This window comes from Corapipo altera, unplaced genomic scaffold (genome assembly GCF_003945725.1).
Source record: "Corapipo altera isolate COAL_440 unplaced genomic scaffold, ASM394572v1 23, whole genome shotgun sequence".
NCBI classification, from domain to species: Eukaryota; Metazoa; Chordata; class Aves; order Passeriformes; family Pipridae; genus Corapipo; species Corapipo altera.
In genome coordinates this window covers 4,834,805-4,852,995 of record NW_020884878.1, presented here as the reverse complement: position 1 = coordinate 4,852,995, position 18,191 = coordinate 4,834,805, and the positions used below count along the sequence as shown (strand labels likewise).

At 38.2% G+C, this 18,191-nt stretch overlaps 1 protein-coding gene across 2 annotated transcripts in view; it reads left to right on the top strand.

Annotated features, from left to right (window-relative positions):
- TDRD9 (tudor domain containing 9) overlaps positions 1-13,696 on the top strand; it is a 72,332-nt gene extending 58,636 nt beyond the window's left edge. For both annotated transcript variants that reach the window (XM_027638135.1, XM_027638134.1), the window contains exons 26-36: positions 995-1,207; positions 2,408-2,497; positions 4,430-4,690; positions 5,148-5,297; positions 6,367-6,437; positions 6,831-6,940; positions 7,098-7,194; positions 7,847-7,985; positions 9,110-9,219; positions 11,602-11,674; positions 12,913-13,696. In XM_027638135.1, coding sequence (XP_027493936.1) covers positions 995-1,207; positions 2,408-2,497; positions 4,430-4,690; positions 5,148-5,297; positions 6,367-6,437; positions 6,831-6,940; positions 7,098-7,194; positions 7,847-7,985; positions 9,110-9,219; positions 11,602-11,674; positions 12,913-13,008 — 1,410 coding nt within the window. In that variant the 3' untranslated portion in view covers positions 13,009-13,696. The remainder of the gene's footprint in view (positions 1-994; positions 1,208-2,407; positions 2,498-4,429; positions 4,691-5,147; positions 5,298-6,366; positions 6,438-6,830; positions 6,941-7,097; positions 7,195-7,846; positions 7,986-9,109; positions 9,220-11,601; positions 11,675-12,912) is intronic.
- Positions 13,697-18,191: the final 4,495 nt, after the last annotated feature.

Below are 18,191 nucleotides of genomic sequence, written 5' to 3'. Positions count from 1 at the left end.
CAGTTTTCTTCAGAAACTGTACGTATGACAAATGAGATGAATTAATGGTAGTATATGCTTATTTGGAAAAATATGCATAAAAGTGTATTGGAGAAAATTATATGTGTATATATACTTCTGAAATCTGAAGATGAGAATTTTTAAGTCTTGTGTTAACTATCATCTTCTAGAGTTGAGTAACAGAAATATATATTCTGCCAAAATAGAAATAATAATAAAAACATTAAAACCACTGAGGTAGGGGAAGTGGTAGGATGAAGTACTAAAACAACTCATGATGGTAGTGGCATGTTTTGCAAGTGCAGAAAAGAATATTTTCCTCCTTTTATTCAGCTAAGTCTCTTGGTTAAAAAATGTTAATTTGATCAGACCCATTGCAGTCACTTAGCTTGTGCTACTTCTGTTTCAATGTGTCAGCTTTAATGACTGTAAATAAAGATTGGTTTTATCACAAGCATTTGATATAAGGTCTGAAATGGTTCTATGCACTCAGGAAGCCATTTGAAAAGACGACTTAATCAGTTTTATTTAAATAGGTGTATGTTCTTACCAGTTTCCTAAAGTATGGCTAATCATAACAGTAACAATGCTGATTTGCTGATAGATGTAGCTAACTGGTATTCTGTCACTAATAAGAAAAGTGCACCAAATCTGTATGCATCTGTCTAATCAACTGTTGGCCTTGATTTTTTGTTTTCTTGGATGTTAATTTGGTTTAGAAAAATGGAAGCAGTCTTCGATTAATTTTCTGGTTTTTAGTAATGTTTATATAAATCTGTTGAGATGAAAAGTTTATTGCAGTAGCACAGAAAATAAACATTTTCAGATAACATCTAATTATGAGTCAAATGCTTCACTGCATTAGTGCAGTATGTGAACTGTGTGTGTCAGGAATAGGAGTGTTCTCATGTATTTTGCTCAGATGAGTGTTGTATTTGATGTAGAAGTATAAAATAATATGAAATCTGATCTTGTCTAACTTTTTTACTTTCAGATAGTAGAAGTTGGACACTTCTGGGGTTACAGGATAGATGAAAAAAATAGGACTGTACTCGAGGCTCTAACTGCTGAAATCAACTATCAGAACCTGATGGATTTATCAGTGCCTCCACGTCCAGATTTGCTTTGTCTGGCACCATTTGCTTATCTGGAAAACAGAGGATACTACAGAGCTTGTGTTCTGTATGTTCATGGAGATTTTGCTGAGGTAATATGATATGTCATATTAAGTTGATAGGATGTAATTGGGTTAACAATCCTGGAGCTTTGCCTTTTTTTATTTTTTTTTACAAATCACTGGCTAGAGTAGATTAATTATGTTTTTTTCCAGAACATGGGATTTTTTAGTATTAAATTGAGACGCTCTAGTTGGATACAGTAAAGGGTCTTGTGTGCTGAAGCAAAGCAAAACAAAATAAAGACTAAAACCTCCAGTAAATCTGAAAACATGGCAAGGAATGCTTAGATACAGTCGTGCATTGCTAGCAGCAGCCCTATCACTTCCTTTTCATAAATATAGTGAGAGCCATCTGAAAGTAAGTTTCTTGCCTCCATTGTATTGGCAATTTTTAGTCATTCATGGCAAATTCATCTAAGCTTGTTCTGCCAGTGTTTCTTGCCCTTGTTGGCATCTCTTCTTTTCTTCCTTCTCCCCTCTAGTTACTGGTCTCATTTTCGTCCTGAGCTCCCTTTTGTTAATTGAAGCAAGGTGCACTCTTTCTCATCTCACGTACTGTATTGACTCTCCTGGTCTCCATCTCACTCCTCAAGACCTCAGTGTCACAGTTCAAGATTAATACTAATTTTTCAGGCTAATACTTTTCAGCAATTTAAGGACAATTTTTCTCAGTTTTGTATGATTGGCCTCTGCACAACCTATTCCTCCTTTGAGTTTCTTTTATTTCTTAACCTATCTGAGTGTCACCACTTGAGTTAGTACTCAATATTGCTATCTGATTAGTCATGGAAAGCTAGTGAATAATAGTGCTCATCACTTTCTGGTTTGAGTTTTTAAACAGTCACTGGATACATGTTCACTTTAGCTTATCTAAAAGCAGTAGTTAGGTAGTAAATTAGGTAGGTATCACTCACTGTTAAGAAGTAAGGTTACATAGCTTTAATTGTGGGGAGAAAATTTAGAGCCTTTAAGAGAAATTTGCCTTTTCTAGATTTAGTGGATTATTTGTATCAGGAGTGGATGTTTTAGCCAAGGGATCAGATAACAGGCATGATAAATTTTTACCTATTCTTTTTGACATGACTTCATTTGCATGTTTTCCAGACTTTGAATTTGCTTCCATGTGACTTGATAAGATTGTGTTGTACTGTAATTACTAAACTCAAGTTGTGGCTTTTTTTGTCACTAAAATAGCACTTTTAATGCAGATACTCTTCATTCTTCTTCCAGGTTTTTTTTGTGGATTATGGCAATAGATCAGAAGTGCCTTTAAATAAATTAAAAAAGATTCCAAGCTGTCTTCAAGGGATTCCTTTCCAGGTAGAGGTGATGCTTTTTGCTGCTGCTGCTTACTAGATATTTTAGTGTCTGGCCTGGCAAACAGGAGTGTGCTTCAAAACAAAGAATGCTTTTCAGAATAATAATTAAATAATACATATTTTGCTGATGCAAGTACCTGCAAATCACCTTTGCTAATAGTTAGGTGTTTTCCACAGATGTGTATTCATGGAGCAGGAGATCTTGTGTATAACTGAACTACCTTGTATTTAATTGTAGAGAAATGTCAATCCAGCCTTATGTTTTCAGGGGCCCTTCCTAGAGGGGGAAAAAAGGAAAAAAAAAAAAAACTGAAAAAAAAAATAAAACCCTGAACTTTCTGCCTGACTGGATGTATAAAGCATTTTGTATTCATTTTTTTAAATTGAATGTTTGAAACTAGTCCTGTTTCTATGGGGACAGCAAAGTGGATCTGTCTTCTACCTGTAATCACAGGAACAGTGGAAGGAGAGAACTACCATTTGCTATTGTTTGGTTGCTGTGAGTCAGTTCTGTGAGAAGTAGAACTCCCTGATAGGAGAATGTTATTTTGCATCCTCACACAGTGCTCACAAGTAACAGGCTGAGCAGTAGATCAGCTTTGCTTTAGTTTAAAGAACACCTGAGCAAATGTCAGTGCTTTATACAGCCCAGAGAGGAGAAACTGTCAATGGCTGGCTTAATCTATAGATCCCTGCTTAAACCCAGCTGCTTCTACTGCAGGGAAGTGGCAGCACAGTATCTCTGCTTGTCTGCATGGCACAAGTCTGTTGTGGCAAGTACCTTGTGTACAGTTCCTGTGCAGAGTGGTTTTGCTCCATCAGATCTCCTGCTCTGCTACATTACCAGTTTCACGACAGATACATAGGGGGATACCTCTTTTAAATTTTGCAAAGCTAGAGGTCCATGGTTTACTTTGTGCTGCTTTACTATTCTTTGGACTGCTGGCTTAACTTGGACCTTTTCAGGCAGAAGTCTCTTCATGATTAAATATATTACAGATCAAGTGATCTGTAACACAAGTCTGAGGGATTTTGTAGCTAATTTTTCAGAAGAATAATTCTCTTGAGCTGTATTTACAAATAAATAGACTTCAACTGAAATTCAGCTTTTCAGTGCTCGTTGAGGTATTTTTAAGCTAATAGAAATAGATGTATTGTATTAACTGTATTCTCTGAAGCATGTGTTGATGAAAATGAGAAATGGACCAGCAGAAATATGATTTTATTTTATTGATCTCTTTTTAGGATTAGATCTTGATAGGGTTAATTTTCTTCAGTTTTCTTTTATAATTGATGGAAAAAAATAAGTAGAAATAATTTTCACAAGAAGCATCCTTTTTTTTTGTATTTTCTACACATGTATTAAACGGAAATGTATTTCTGCTTCAGGCCTAATCTTTTAATGACTAGTTTTAATGACTGGCTAGAAAAAAAATAGGGTTTCTGTTGTAAATTCATTCAAAGACATAATTACAGATAGTGATTGTGGAAAGGGGTTAAATGAGAACTTAATTACTCTTGCCTGCCAGGGACAGAAGACCTGCAGTGGTCTTGCCAAATTTTCTCTTACCTTAGTTGAAAACAACTGTGGACTGTGAAGGTTTTTTTCCAGAGAAGACATCTCTGTGCTCCTAAGATTTCAGTGTGAATAGTGAATTAATACCAAATTATCCTTTATGCACTGTTTGCTCTTATTCCTTAGCAACTACATACTATATTGAAGTGATATGAGATGTCATGTGCAGCTGTGTTGTCAGTGATGGAATAGGAATAATGCCAGTAGCTTTACAGCAGTCCTAGGAATTATGAATAATTATGAAATAATTATGAAATAATTTACAGTTATTAATTCAAACCGTTTGGGGAGGAAATGAGACACTTTCATGCTGATTCCCTACTCAGGCAAGTCCTGTGTTAAATGTTTTTGCTCTAGGCTTTAGAGTTCAAGATATGCAAGATGCGTCCGTCTGCCAGATCGATCGTGTGTGGGGAACGGTGGAGTTACAGCGCCAGCCAGAGATTTGCCTCGCTGGTTGGTGGCTGCAGTCTGCTGGTGAACGTGTATTCAGTCGTGCACGGGGTTCTGCACGTGGATGTTTTCCGCTACTCCAGGTGCAAAGACCTGGTGAACATTCGGGACGTGCTTGTTGAGGAACGTTATGCTGAAGTAGCAGAAGAATCGTACGAATCGCGAGTATGTATTGACTGAGCTGCTTCTGCTTTCCTTACTCTGATTTATTTCGGTTCAGGCTGCCTGAAGTCCTGAGAAGCTGAGCTGAAGCACTGACTAGTGGCTTGAGAGTAGGCCAGGTTAATACTTGAGTAAGACAGTGTATTTTTATGTGTGTGCATAATAGATATTGAGCTGTTGGCCAAAAGTACTGCTGTTTTGACACCCTTTTTGGAAGAGATGTTTCCCAGGAAGATATTGCATCAATTCAACTGCTCCACTGTTACTTGAAATTATGAGAAGCTGTAGCTGTTTTATAGTTTTAATTGTCTTCCATTTTTATGTTTTGTATAATCTGAAAGGTCATTGGAAAATCAGTTTTTGTATTTGTATGAGAATATTTCTTCATGTAGGACCTGTTTTGTAAATTTTTAAAGACATAATTGTTTTAAAGTTTTAACACTCTTCCATTATTGTGTAGCAAAACCACAATTTGCTCAAGGAGTTACTTTTGGATGAAGTAAAGAAAGAAAAGCAAGTGCCTGAATCTTCAAGACAGGAAGAAAAGCATCTCATTGAAAGATTGTTAAACTGTTTTTCTGACAATAAGTCTGATGTACCAACCCATAAGGTAACTTGGGTGGTGGTTTTGTCCTGTCATTACATGACTCTGCTTCTCACACTGTTAGAATGGAGATGAGGACTGACAGTACCTGAAGCAACCAATTGGTGCCTCTCATAGGGCATCCTTCTTTCTGTTGGTAGAAAGCCATAATGTGAGCACCATTTGAGACTAGTCTGCTGAAGCTTTTAACAGAGTTTTGAAGTGTAGCCTTAGAATTAAGTTAACCAGCTCTTCTAACACATTCTAAGGCAGCACTTTGAACCAGTGCAGAATAGGCATAAAAGTAAAAAACTGAACACAGTGTTTCCATAGGTAGTCTTCTTTACATAAGCTATAGCAAAAAGCAAGTGTACAATCCTATCAGTTTTTCAGAAAATCTAAACATGGTTTTTATTATACGTAGTGTTTCATTCTTCCTCAGCTAGTGATAGGTAGGGAGCTGGGATAGGTGATGCAGTGAATACTCCAGCAACTGATAGTAATGAAACTGGGGATACTTTTCCTCTGCCAGTTCCAAACTCAGAATTCGTTCTTACCTACATGTTTTCAGATGTCAAATCACTGCTGAGTTGGAATGCAAAACATGAGAATGTTTCTCCTGTTCTGCATTCTGATTACAAGTTAGACCTCATCTACATTCTGATTCTTTCTCTGTTTCAGACCTGACAAAATTTCAATCTTTCAAGAACCTAATCATGCTCTGTTTACCCACAGGAGTAGTCCTGTTTAATGACTCACTTTGATAAAGTGAGGTATTTTCAAGATTAAAGGCCTGCTCATGTAAACAAAACCAACCTGATTTTAAGTGATCTATGGAGTCTGAACTTGTGTCTAAGCCAGAGGAAAGTAATGAATTTCCAGCACCTGTGAAAATAGATTATTTTTATTTAGGTGCCTCAACAAGCAAAGTTTGCTTTAGATGACTACAATGGAAATGCTGTTTTTCAGTTTATCAACTCACTGTTGCTCAGTACATGCTGAAATGCGTTTTGGCTTTCATTTAAAAGAATTTTGATTTGGAGAGATCCAGGTGCTGGCTAACTAGAATGTTATTTTTCTCTCCCTTTTTTTGAAGGTAACAGTTTCGGGCCCGTTCAGTCCTTATGAGCTGAAATGCTACAGTCTGACTAGGGTATCCCGGTTCAGGTATGAGAAGACTTTTAGTGTGAAGTATAATCATGTTCTTAGATGTTATTTTCAATAAATAGGCAAAACTCATCCTAATTATTCTTACAGATTTCTACTGAATTTTTATTCATAGAAAAGACTGAAGTAGTCAGGCCTGAAGTGCATTAATATGCACACTATGGTTATTTTAAAATCTTAAGAATAGTTTTAGCAAAGTTGCATCATTGTCTTACAGAGAGATTTATTAACTATGTTATACATTTGCTAAATGGCATTCAAGTAACCTAAATAACCAGAAACAACTATTTTGAGTTTGCATTGTGAATTTGAAATCATTCTTCCATTTATATGCTTGTGTGGGTTTTAGTGTGGGTTTTTTAATGTTGAAAATATTTATTATTTCTTCCCCAGAAATATTTTCGTATGTAAGGACAGCATAAACTCCATTGTTGTCCATGATACTGCAGAAGATGCCTTTCAACAGTTGCTGGTTGCTGCTGATATATCACTAAATGCAGCTGGTAATGCCTTATAAAAATGTGTGGTTGGTTTCTCTAGACTTCTGGTTTTATGAGTAGTTCTGTTACAAAATATGTCACTGCAGTTCAGTGTTACATCTTTTTTAGGTTTCATTTTCGTTAGATGCTCCTTTTAATTTTTTTTTTCTTTTTGTACCAGGATCTATTCTGTTTTTAGGGGAAACATCTTTGATGCCTCCTATTCCTGGCCTGCTTGCACTCCTCAGTATGCTGTTTGCTCCAGCAATAGAACTCAGGTATTCATGCATTTTAAAAAGTGGTGGTTCTTTATTTTTAGGATCCTCAGAAATTTTTGACAGACTTTTTTTTTTTTCTCCCTCTGCTTTCAGTTTTTATCTATTCTCTTCCTGGTATTTTTTATGAGTTTTAGTATAGTATGTAGCTAAAATAACTTGTTCATGTATATATGAATTGGTGCTGCAGATTCTATCCTCGTGATAAGGCAGTACAGTTCCTGACAGTCATGCTGGATGCCTAGGAAAATGAAATGTAGAACTGGCTATTTTAAACCTACATGAGGAGAGGAACTTCAGTAACTTTTCGTAAAAGCTGAGTTCTGGCAGTTGCATTGCTGTTGTGTTTTCTTTAAAATCTGGTATTTGTAGATTGTAATTTCAACACAGTGACGCTAGCATTCCTTAATTTTGCTTATGTGTGATTTTTTATAAGTTTTATGAGTATATGTTTTGATAACCAGAACTTTAATTTTGTTTCGTCACTTGATTTTAAAAAAACAGTATGACTGAGTGTGAATGCATCTCAGTTGTTTTAGCATCTTTAAAACATGTCTTGTTTGGCATGGCTTAGACAAGTTCATTTAAGTCTGTCTTCATTTGAGTTTAGTTTCTTCATCTCTAGGTGAGACTGTTTTCTTTCTTTTTCATGCAGGGTTGATAAAACTGGAAAGTATTTTACTGGTGTTCTGTGTGGTTTGGGTTGGAGTCGGACTTCTGGGGCTCCACTGCTTCCAGAAAACGATATGGCCCTGACATTTGATGTGCAGTTTGGAGTGGAAGACATAACAGAGGTAAAACTTGCATAAGAATTTTCACCACAGTAGGAATTCAGTAGAAGTCAGTGCATCAGAACTTGTTAACTCTCAGAATTAACAGAAAAACTTGTTTGGACCTGTTAGTTTGGGAGGGTTGTTGTTTGATTTGTTTGTTTGGGTTTTTCTTTGGTTTTGTTTGTTTGGATTTTTTTAATGTACTGCCTGTTTATAATCTTGGATTCTTATAAGGAGAGACAGTTGCCCCCTCCCTACACTTTAAACAAATAAAATGTTACGGAATTTTATATACTTTCCAAAACAAAAGCAACAATTTTGCACTAACCAGATGTCAATACTTGTTAGTCTTGTTCGTAGGATTATTATGGCTTTTACTGACAAGCCTGGCATTGCTGCTTTGCAGGCTTCAGTTTGATTTTACAGCTCTGATAAGTCATCTGTATCGAACTACTTCTCTGAGAGCAGATCAACCAAACAAATGATAAAGCCCCCGCGTTCCTCATTACAGCCTTTTGCATCTCACAGAGTGAGATCTGTCAGAGGGAAACATGTTCATAAAATGTGCTGTGCAGGACAGTGACATGTACCTTAGCCAGTGGAGGACCTCACATGCCCTGGTCAGGTCTGTGTACAGAGCAGGTATGTGAGGTGGTGACCAGTGGTTTCTAGAGGTTTTTTAAGGGCACAGTGGACATGCTGGTGCACACACACCTGTGAGCTGTTGTTTGCTGAAAGCACTGACTTGGTGTGATGTCTGCATTCATGATGCTTTATCCAGAATAGTAACACTAAGCTGTTGTTCGTGTGAAAATTAAGGAGAGATAGAGAATATTCTTAAAACTTTTACAGAAGGAATTCCGTGATGGAAAAAGTCCAGGTAAGTGGTAGCTTCTGTAGTTTATGGAACATCTCAGTAACCTTGAAGATTGTGATATCATGTGGCTGAACTAGTAACATCTTTGACCAGCAGAGATGCAACTGCAGGAAGAAATGTTTCTGAAGCTTCAGATGTTTTTGCTTATGCAAATAATATTCTAGTTGAAGTTGGATGGTATGGGTGCCATGACCACCTTCATGGCAGTGTAATACAATACAAACCTAGTGCTGGTTTTGGGTTATACTCTGTCACTGATGTTTTACAGATAAACAACTTAAGGACATCCATTAATAAGCTGCTCTGTGAACGTGCAGTATATTCTGGACAAGAGCAGATGATACAGCTGCAGGAAAATATTCGTCAGAAGCTTCTATGGTAATAATTTTGTAGAAATAAGATCTGTTTGCAGTCTCAGCAAAAACAGGATGAATGATTGCTTGAAGCATAGCTTAGATTAGGCTTTGGAAAAATAATGTATGCTCTCATTTAATGATGCATTTCATTTACTTTGTTTATTTATAAAGCAGTATACTAAACAACGTTAGACTTCTTGTGGAAGCACTGGTTCTTCAGGGAAGCCCGATCACTTAAGAGTCATAAAACCTAGACTGTAAAACCTGTTCTGCAGGTTACCAGTTCTTATGTATCTTTTTTTTTTGCACCAAGGACAAAGCTAATGAAGTTCTATGGCATAAGAGTGCAGAAAGATTTAAAATCTTTCTCCCTGTATATTAAATTTGAGTCGTATGTGCTGCCTTTCCTCCCTCAGCAGACCTGTGCAGGATGGGTGTTGGCCAAGTTAACTGGAAGTCCCAGGCTAATTTAGGAACTGAAATAAGGCTACCTGCCCTTTTTCCCAGGAAGCCCCCCTGCTTCTTGTAACTCAGGCAGTGGTTCTGAAAAGACCATTGTGAGGCAGTACAACCAACCTTGAGAATTTTTTCAGCTTGTAGTTTAGAGGAAGTAGTGGAAAAAAGTATCCCTGTAACAGCTCCTTCCTATGTCTGCCACTGCTGAGCATAGTGTGAAAAATGTTCCCTTGTTTGTACACACAGTGTGCATTTTAGTGCTGTCTGTATCAACAGGAGCATTTTCTCATCCTGCCCTGTCTCTCTACTAAACCTGTGTTAAGAAGAGCTCTGGTTCAGACATGAATTAAGAGTTATGTTATGGACTCTAGTATTAGCCTCATCTCTAGGAAATATGAGCTTTTTTGCCAGTAGAGCTTTTCTAAAGTAACTGTATGATGCTAGAGTGAGGCAGTTCCTCATGTTGATAAAGATCAGAAGCTTTTAAGCTTAGCTGCTCTTACCCAGGGTTATCAAAATTATTATCAAAGCAACTGTTTATGCTGATTTTTTTCAAGTGTTTCTTGGTTTTTAATATACCCGCTCAGTTGATTTTTTTTTTCTTTCTTATCTGTGAAAAAAACTTATTACATTGCCTTAACTTAAAAGCAAGCACCCATACTTCCTATTTCCAAAACTCAAAGTTCAGGTGTATTGCATGATAAATTAACAAGTGCAGGGTCAGCCTTATCTTTTGAGGCACTGGAAATGAAATTAAAACAGCATAAACAATGGAGAAGTCAAGGAATGTGGGTAGGCAGAAAGAAGCAAAGCCACAAACCCTCCACTGGAGGTGACGGTGACAGTAACAGCTCGTGCTCGGTCATCAACACTTAGGTGCAAAATTGAAGGCACTAAAATGTCACTGCTATTTCTTTAGACATGTGAATACTTGCTACTGTTCTGGCACCTATTTGGGACTGATTGTTCAGACATCTCCAGCCATCTGGGAGGGGAAGGGGCAGCCTGTGCAGCTCCTTGGCTCAGGTCCTCAGCACTGACCTGTTCCCCAGCTCAGTCAGCACCAACTGCCTGACTTGGTCATTCTCATCAGCCTTCTGGGCTTTTTTCTTCAGGATTTTATACCTTTCTGTGGTAGCCTTTTCTCTCTTGGAACTTTTATAATGCTTTTACTCGTTGTTTTCCAATGATCCTACAGCTATTTTTTTTATTTAAAATTTTATTTTATTTTTATATGTTTATATATGAAGGAATAAACAGTCTGATTATTGCAATGATTTCTTCTTTTCCCTTGTGTAAAATGTTTCTTGGTTTTGAATATTTTTTCCCCAATTATACTTTTTTTAAAAAACTAACATAAGAGTACATAGGTAGAAATTTAGCCTGAACAGTCTTTCATAACTTTTTTTCATTTTTCAAAAGCTAATTGTATTTACAACATGTCACTACTACTTAAGACTAAAACCAGTGTTTGAAAAACACATCTAGACAGAATTAATTAATGTCTGCTACTATTGTACTTTGCACAGCTTGAAGAAATAACTGGAGCAGACAGACAATCTATAGTAATTGAGTTGTCATGCAAAATAAAATACCCTAAAACTAGCTGTATTATACATGCTAGTGAGTAAGCATACATAAAACTTACAGAATAAATCATAGTTGCAAATTCTAGTACTTTGTAATAAAAACCCCTCATTATATTCCTTAGAAGAAATTCATTCTGATACAGATTTTCACAGAGACATTGTGTATTTTGACTTTTACACTAGAGGGCCAAAGTACAGAGAAGTGAACAAATCAGACTAGATTAACAAGGAAATTTAAGATTCCCTTCAGCACAGACACCTCGTAAATACCTGGTTGTATCTAGTATAAAAAAATCCTTTGTCTTCATAATTAATCAAATACAAGTGTGTTACTTAAGGCCATTTCTATGTAATTTCAGTTTAATCTGCAAATCAAGGCCTCGAGATAAATTTGTTCCTGCATGGTGTGAGAACCCATATGCATGGAATCAGGTAAGGGTGTAAAGACACTTTTTTAAACTTCTTTTTTCTTGAGGAGTTAAGAGTGTTAAAAGGGAGAATTTCCTTTGGAAGGATGTCTTCTTTGATTCTTGAACTTGAAAATACTGAAAGCACTGTAGAGTGACATTTAAGCACTTTTGCGTATGCATCAGTCTCTATTGATACACTCTTTTTGTAGAGTCTGTTTATTAGTTGAGTAGTTTGGTTTTTAATTTTGTGTATGTAAATACTTAATCTTTTCAAGCAGAACTCTCTATGGGTTTTAAGTTTGGAGAGATTGTAAAGGCAACTTTACATTTACTGGAAGTTAAAATGTTCTTTTTTTTTTTTTTCTATTAAGCAACCATAGCTAAATTTTCCTTGTATAGAATTTGTCTGAATGCAGTTCATTTTAGTTTTGTTTTGACATGCTGTGCTTTGAGGTGGCTTTTCCTTTCTAGGTGGAGAGAAATGTGGCTTGTTTTAGAACAGATGTGGTGGGATCAGGCAGGAGGCCAGTTTTCTAGAGACCCAGCAGAGTTTCATAAAGCTGAAAACTCTACTAGCTTCCTACTCTGTTAGAAATCTTACCTTTCTTTCTGTAAGGACCTCTTCAGGCCACTAGATCTCCTGAAGAAAAAGTTTCTTAATTAAAAGCAGGTGAGGAATTGCTGAGTGCAGGAGTAAGACTGCTACACACACCCTACCCTCCCTGTGCCTCTCCCACTCTGAGGGGGCTATAAAGGAGGGGTTTGGGTCCTTCCCTCTGAAAAGAGGAGCAGAGAAGGAGCACCAAGGGCACTTGTTTATGGAAGGCATTTTTTTAGAGTGTATTGTAATATACTGCCTTAGGCCAAAGTGTTTCTATTTTCATATTTCAAATTCAGTTATCCTTGGAATTATGAAGATAATCTCCTATTCACTTCTACTGGTGTTCAGTTTTTATAAGAAGCTAATGTACAGGCTTTGGATCAGGATTTTCCCCACTGCATCTGAAGAATCTCGGGACAGCTTTTTTATATCATCACATAAAGTACTACCTGTAATGCTTTGGAATTGATTATGGAGTAGTATTCTGGGCAAACCATGAAATACAGCACTGGCTCTTTTGTTGCAATGTGTGGCATGGAACTGGAATTCCTGTATGATTTGAAACTCAAAACTGTTCAAGACTTTTTTTTTAAACTGTGTTATATAGGAAAAAATTACTAGAAATGCATTCTGACTTTCATCTTGCTTCTTTTGGTTAGGTGGATTCTCAGCGTATTGTTGACGATTCTGAAAAGCAGCATGAAAGAGGAAATAGTCTTTATCAGCTCCACAAGCTTGTTTTGTTGAATGATTAAGTATTTCTAGAAGTCTTTGAGAGGATGAGGTATTACAACTAGTCTAAAAATTAATTCTCTCTTGGATGCATGTTTTGCAAGACTATTCCTTAAGATTAGTGAAAGTGTACTGAAATACAGTTTGGAATGTGTTCGTGTGTTTTTGAAAAAGTTCAGGTTTGCTGGCCTAGAGCGGACAAGTTTATTCATAAAACAAACTGATGTAAAGCAGGATGAAACTTCAGTAATACTTCTGAGCAGATTTATTGCAAGGTACATGACAGATGAAGCAAATCTAGGTTTAGTTGTTCATTTTATGTCTAAAAGCTCATAAGTCAAGAGGCATGTCTTCATTTTTCCCCTTTAAGTGCAAGTTGTGTTTTCCTGTTTTCTTTGTCATTAGTTTTTTGAAAATACATGCAACAAAGGGGTTTGGGGTTTTCCCTAACCAAAAACTGGAAGTCAGAGGAAACTGATGATCTAGATTATGTTCTGATGCAAACTACAACTTGATATATTGGATACAATTTTTTCATTAGTTTTTCGTACAGCAAAACATAACCTGATTTATTTTCCTGTATGGAAGAAGAATGCTTTTGAATTACTGATTCATGGCACCTTGTTTCATTCTTTCTTCTTATTCTTACCTGCGAGATCTTTAGTCCTAAAAATGAGGTCAGTGGTTTCAGAATAAAATGCAGAAGTGAAATAAAATGTTTTTGTCTCTTCTGTTGTGCGGTCATGCTTAATAAAAGCTAAATTTAGTTATTAATGGTTTGTGATTGCTTTCATGAAATACAAGAATCCAAAAACAGTGTATGGAAAAGTATTCATCTGCACTGTTTAAAGGTCATATAATATCCAGTCATCCTCTTAAAGACAGGGAGAATCAGTGGTGACCATAAAGAAGTGGCAGATTTGGGGAAAATAAGGGGATGCTTAAACTAAGAAATTATTTTAAGCTGTACTTAAACAGAGGGGTGACTGTATAACAGGCGATTTTAGTGGTTTATTAGAGCATTACTCTCTTAGACCCATTTTACTGATCCTTGGGAAATATAAACATAATACTTAGTGAGACAGGTCTAAACAGAAAAACTGTATCTCAGCTGGCTTAGACAAGAGGATTTCTCAGCAGAGTGTTGTACACCAATGAAGTGTTGCACCTTTGGGGGCAAATGAAACAGGCAGGATTTCAAATCATTGCTTTACCTATTAAAGATGGGAGTTTCTGCTGGAAAAGGAAACTTGGCAATAAAAAAAGGCATGATATAAATAATGGAACTTATTTCACATAAGCAACACTGAGAATTTTTAAATTTTTTTAATTTTAAACTCTGTTTCTTCTGTGTGCGGGTCTGTCCTGTGTGCATGTGCTGCCACCAGGCGGGGGCTGCTGTTCTGCTTCTCCCTCTAATGGCTCCTGTCATCACACAGCTGAAAGGTTTCCTTAGGGTGAGAGGAGTGGATAATGCCAACTCCCCTCCCAGTGCAGTAACCCATAACCTGCCCTTGCCCAGTTGAGAAATGAAAATTCTGTATTTGGAACTCAAAGGAGCTCCCAATTTTGTCCTGGGTACATAAAGCACCTGCAGATGTGACACCCTTGAAGGAAACAGAACATCTTAGCATCTCCCAGCCAGGCTGAATTGTGTTTATTGCCTGAGGAATATATAATAATAATATTTAAAGAACAGCTGTTGTATTTCATGGTTTGATTCACGTTTCAACAGCACTGCAAAGTCACTTAAAAAAGTTTAAGGTAAGCAGCTTCAGGATTATCCCCTCCAGTTGCACGGGAGAAAGCAGCATTGTAAAATAGTAGTGTCTGTATGGCTATAGACATGATCCCAGTCAGCTTTGTGCCCTTTGGGGGCTCCTTCCCTAAGAAAAAGGGCCATGACTGCTTGTCAGGATTCCTTTTATCTCCAGATGCGCACCAACATCAAGCAGAGTGAGATTTCACCACAATTTATGAGTGATGATCCACATTTATTTACTTCGTCGTTGAGCCCAATGTATCTAGAAATATCTGTTGAGAAATATTTGAATCTATAAGTGGTCAGATTAATGCTCTTACTGAATTGATAGGTGCTTCTGGAGCCTGAAACAATGTGCAATGACTATTATTCATAATTCCCCACACAGCTACAATGAAATCTGATAGCAGTTTTAAATCAAAAGGAGGTTTTTTGCCATTGCATGTAATTAATTTCGGAATTTACTGCCACAGGCTGTGCTAGAAACCAAATATATAAATAAATTAGTTGGAACTCAGAGAAGGCAGATACTTCAATAACTGTTAACATGAGAAACTTGAACTGCTTACCCTTCTGAATTCCAGAAACTGAGAAAATATACTGAAAGAATGCCTATTTTTATCCAGTTTGCAGTATCTGGTTCACCTAATATCATCAGAATGACCTCTTCTAATCTTAAAATTCTGATGTATTTCACTAGCATTTATGAAGGCAATGGACTCTCCATACCTGCTGATGACCTTAGGCCTACTTTAAAGAATTCACCGTGTTGTTGTCTACAACACCTAACAGGAGAAGCAGCAAAAGGAGCAAGCTGGCAGAAGACCTGTTCCCTCTTTTCCTCTGCCTGCTGCTGGTAGAATAATTCTGCTTTAAACAAGATGAATCATGCAGAGAGATCAAGATGGAAAAGAATCTTGTATACCTGGGAGGGGATTTTGGGAGCTGGAATGGTTTTGGTTGTGCAGTGGGTAGATGGTGGCAGAAGATAATGTTTGAACAGGGAAGAGTGGTAAAGACAGGGAAATGATGAAGAACAAAGAAAGCAGCAAGAATGTGTCACTCTCCTCCTGAGCTGGTGGTTAAATAAGGGGAAGGGCAGAGGAGGGTCAGGTTGGGCAGACACTACCCATGGAAGCTAAGCTTGAAGGCTCTGCTTAGGGCCTTCTGCATCTTTAAGGGCCACCCATAAAACATTTTGCAAGAGGCTGGTAGGGGGGCTGGGGAACAGAAGTGGATCTGTTCTGGGTCCCAGGAGACTGTTCCAAGGCAGGTGTTGCCTGGAATGCCCAGACTCCTTCTGAGCTCCAGCCTCTGTCTTGCCTTCTCTTCAAAGTGCAGGTGACCTACAACCCTGTGCCTGTGAGCTGTGGCAGCTGACACCCCGAGAGCCCAGAGGGAGCCAGAAGATGAGGGAAATGGCACCTCAGGTTTTTACATTTCTTGAGTCTTGATATTGCTGGAGAGCACTTGTTCTGTTCTTTCAGTGGAATCATATTGTTCTGATGAACAGCCCTGCACAGGGGAAAGGAAAAGGATGTAAGCACAGTTTGGAGATTCACAGTTCCTTCCCCAAAAGGTGTGTTTGTAGGGGCAAGGGTTGTTTGAATGAACCCAACAGATTCCAGCTGAGCCTCTGCCCACTGGCACAATGGCACTGTGCTCTCTGCAGGGAGCGTGAATGGGGAAGTTAAGGTGGGTGTGGATGTCAGTGGAAAGTCATCTATTTCCAGAGAAAACAGGACTGTCCTTTTTTAGCTGTACAGGATTCATGGAGGGGCAGGTGAGTGCCTGTATGTCCTGTAGAACTGCTGATCTTTCCTAGTGCAGTGGTGCTGCTGTAGGAACCTGAGCTACCTATTCCTAAAGCTTGACTGTGGGTTTTACAGGAACTGTTCTTTGTAGAGCAGACAAAGGGAGAGTTGACAGTTACCAGGAAAAGGAAAGCTGGAAATGGAGTTTGAATAATGAAGGGATGGAGGCTTTGTCCTGGGGTGCCTTTAAGGAGCACAGTCAGAACAGGCTCAGCCTTGCTTAACCCTGGGTCAGGTGTCTCAGGTTTCTTTACACTGACCACCTCCTCCTGCATCACTGTGATGTGCCCAGAATGAGAACTGGGTGAGACAAAGGGTTGTTCAGTCACACAGATGATGGTCTGAGTGAACAGAATTGCCTTGGGGAAAGTCTAGAATATCTGTAATTTGCTAACTAAAGATGAGACTTTTTCTCTAAAACTGAGATTTGTGGAGAGTTTGTGTAATCTTGGGAAAGAAAAATCCTGTTGTGTGCAGTCAATAGTGAGATTTTTCAGCCCCTTTCTGTTAGTTCATTGAACAAGAAGTAGGTAGCTGTCACAGAAATGCAGTTGGGGGAAGGGGAGCATCTCTGGATAAATTTAGAACTGTAGCTCTGGAGATAACCTGGGTTGGTCCTTGAAACTGGTGTACTACCTAAGTTTTAAATTGAAGAGTGTATTCTTATGGCTCCATTCCCCTGTATTTTTCACTCAGAAACAGCCTGGCACGCTGAAGATTTGTGCATCTGCCACACTGCTTACAACAGATTAAATTTTGATGCCAGTCTGCATATAAATGTCAGAAAAAGGCCAAATGAATTAGGATAAATTACAGAATCGTGGTTTAAACCAGGGTACAGGTGTTGGTGTAGACTGTGACAGGAGTTACACTGATCTTGGAAAACCATTAGCACATTTTTCAAGAGCCAGAATAACAGGGAGGTTTGCAGTGGTTTTGTCTACCTTAGCCTGTAAAAAGGGATAGAAGTGAACAGAAAAACAAATAAAAAGCTCCACCATCAAGGTGTAGTTTGATGTGGAGTTTCCTTTCTGTAAAAGAACCTGGAAAAAAGCAGATGAAACTCCAAAGTGGTTAATAAGTGAAAGAAACCTGGGGCAAAGAGGATATATATGAGGAAATAGAAAGGTATATATTAATCCTCCAAAGGAGTGTTGAGGGAAGAGGCAACCTCTGAGCTTCCCTGGTGAGTCTGTAGGAAGATAGACTGCTCTTTTCTCAGTCACAAAGCGCAGCCACATGGGTAGGTGTTTTTGTCATTGCTGTCTGATGCTCCTATATTTAGCTTTCACTCAAGCTCCAGGCATGTCTGTCTAGTCTGGTAAAGGCTGTAACTTCAGTATCCTGGCGAAACAGACAGTATGGTGGTTGCTTCCTCTGCTGAGGGAGCTCTTTCATCCTTGCAGGACAAGGACAGGACCTTCCCAGAGGTCCTCTGTTTGCAGGATGAGAGTCATCCCCTTGGTGGCTTCACATCCCTGTGACAAGGAAGTCCTGCCAGCTGTTTCTTGGCACAGGGATGAGCTCTTGGCTGTTTCTTGAGCCAGTGGGGCACCCTGGGGCCTTTTCCAAGGGGGCAGAGAGCTGAGCTTGGGTGCTGGTGCTCAGTGAGGGGGTACTGGTGCTCACT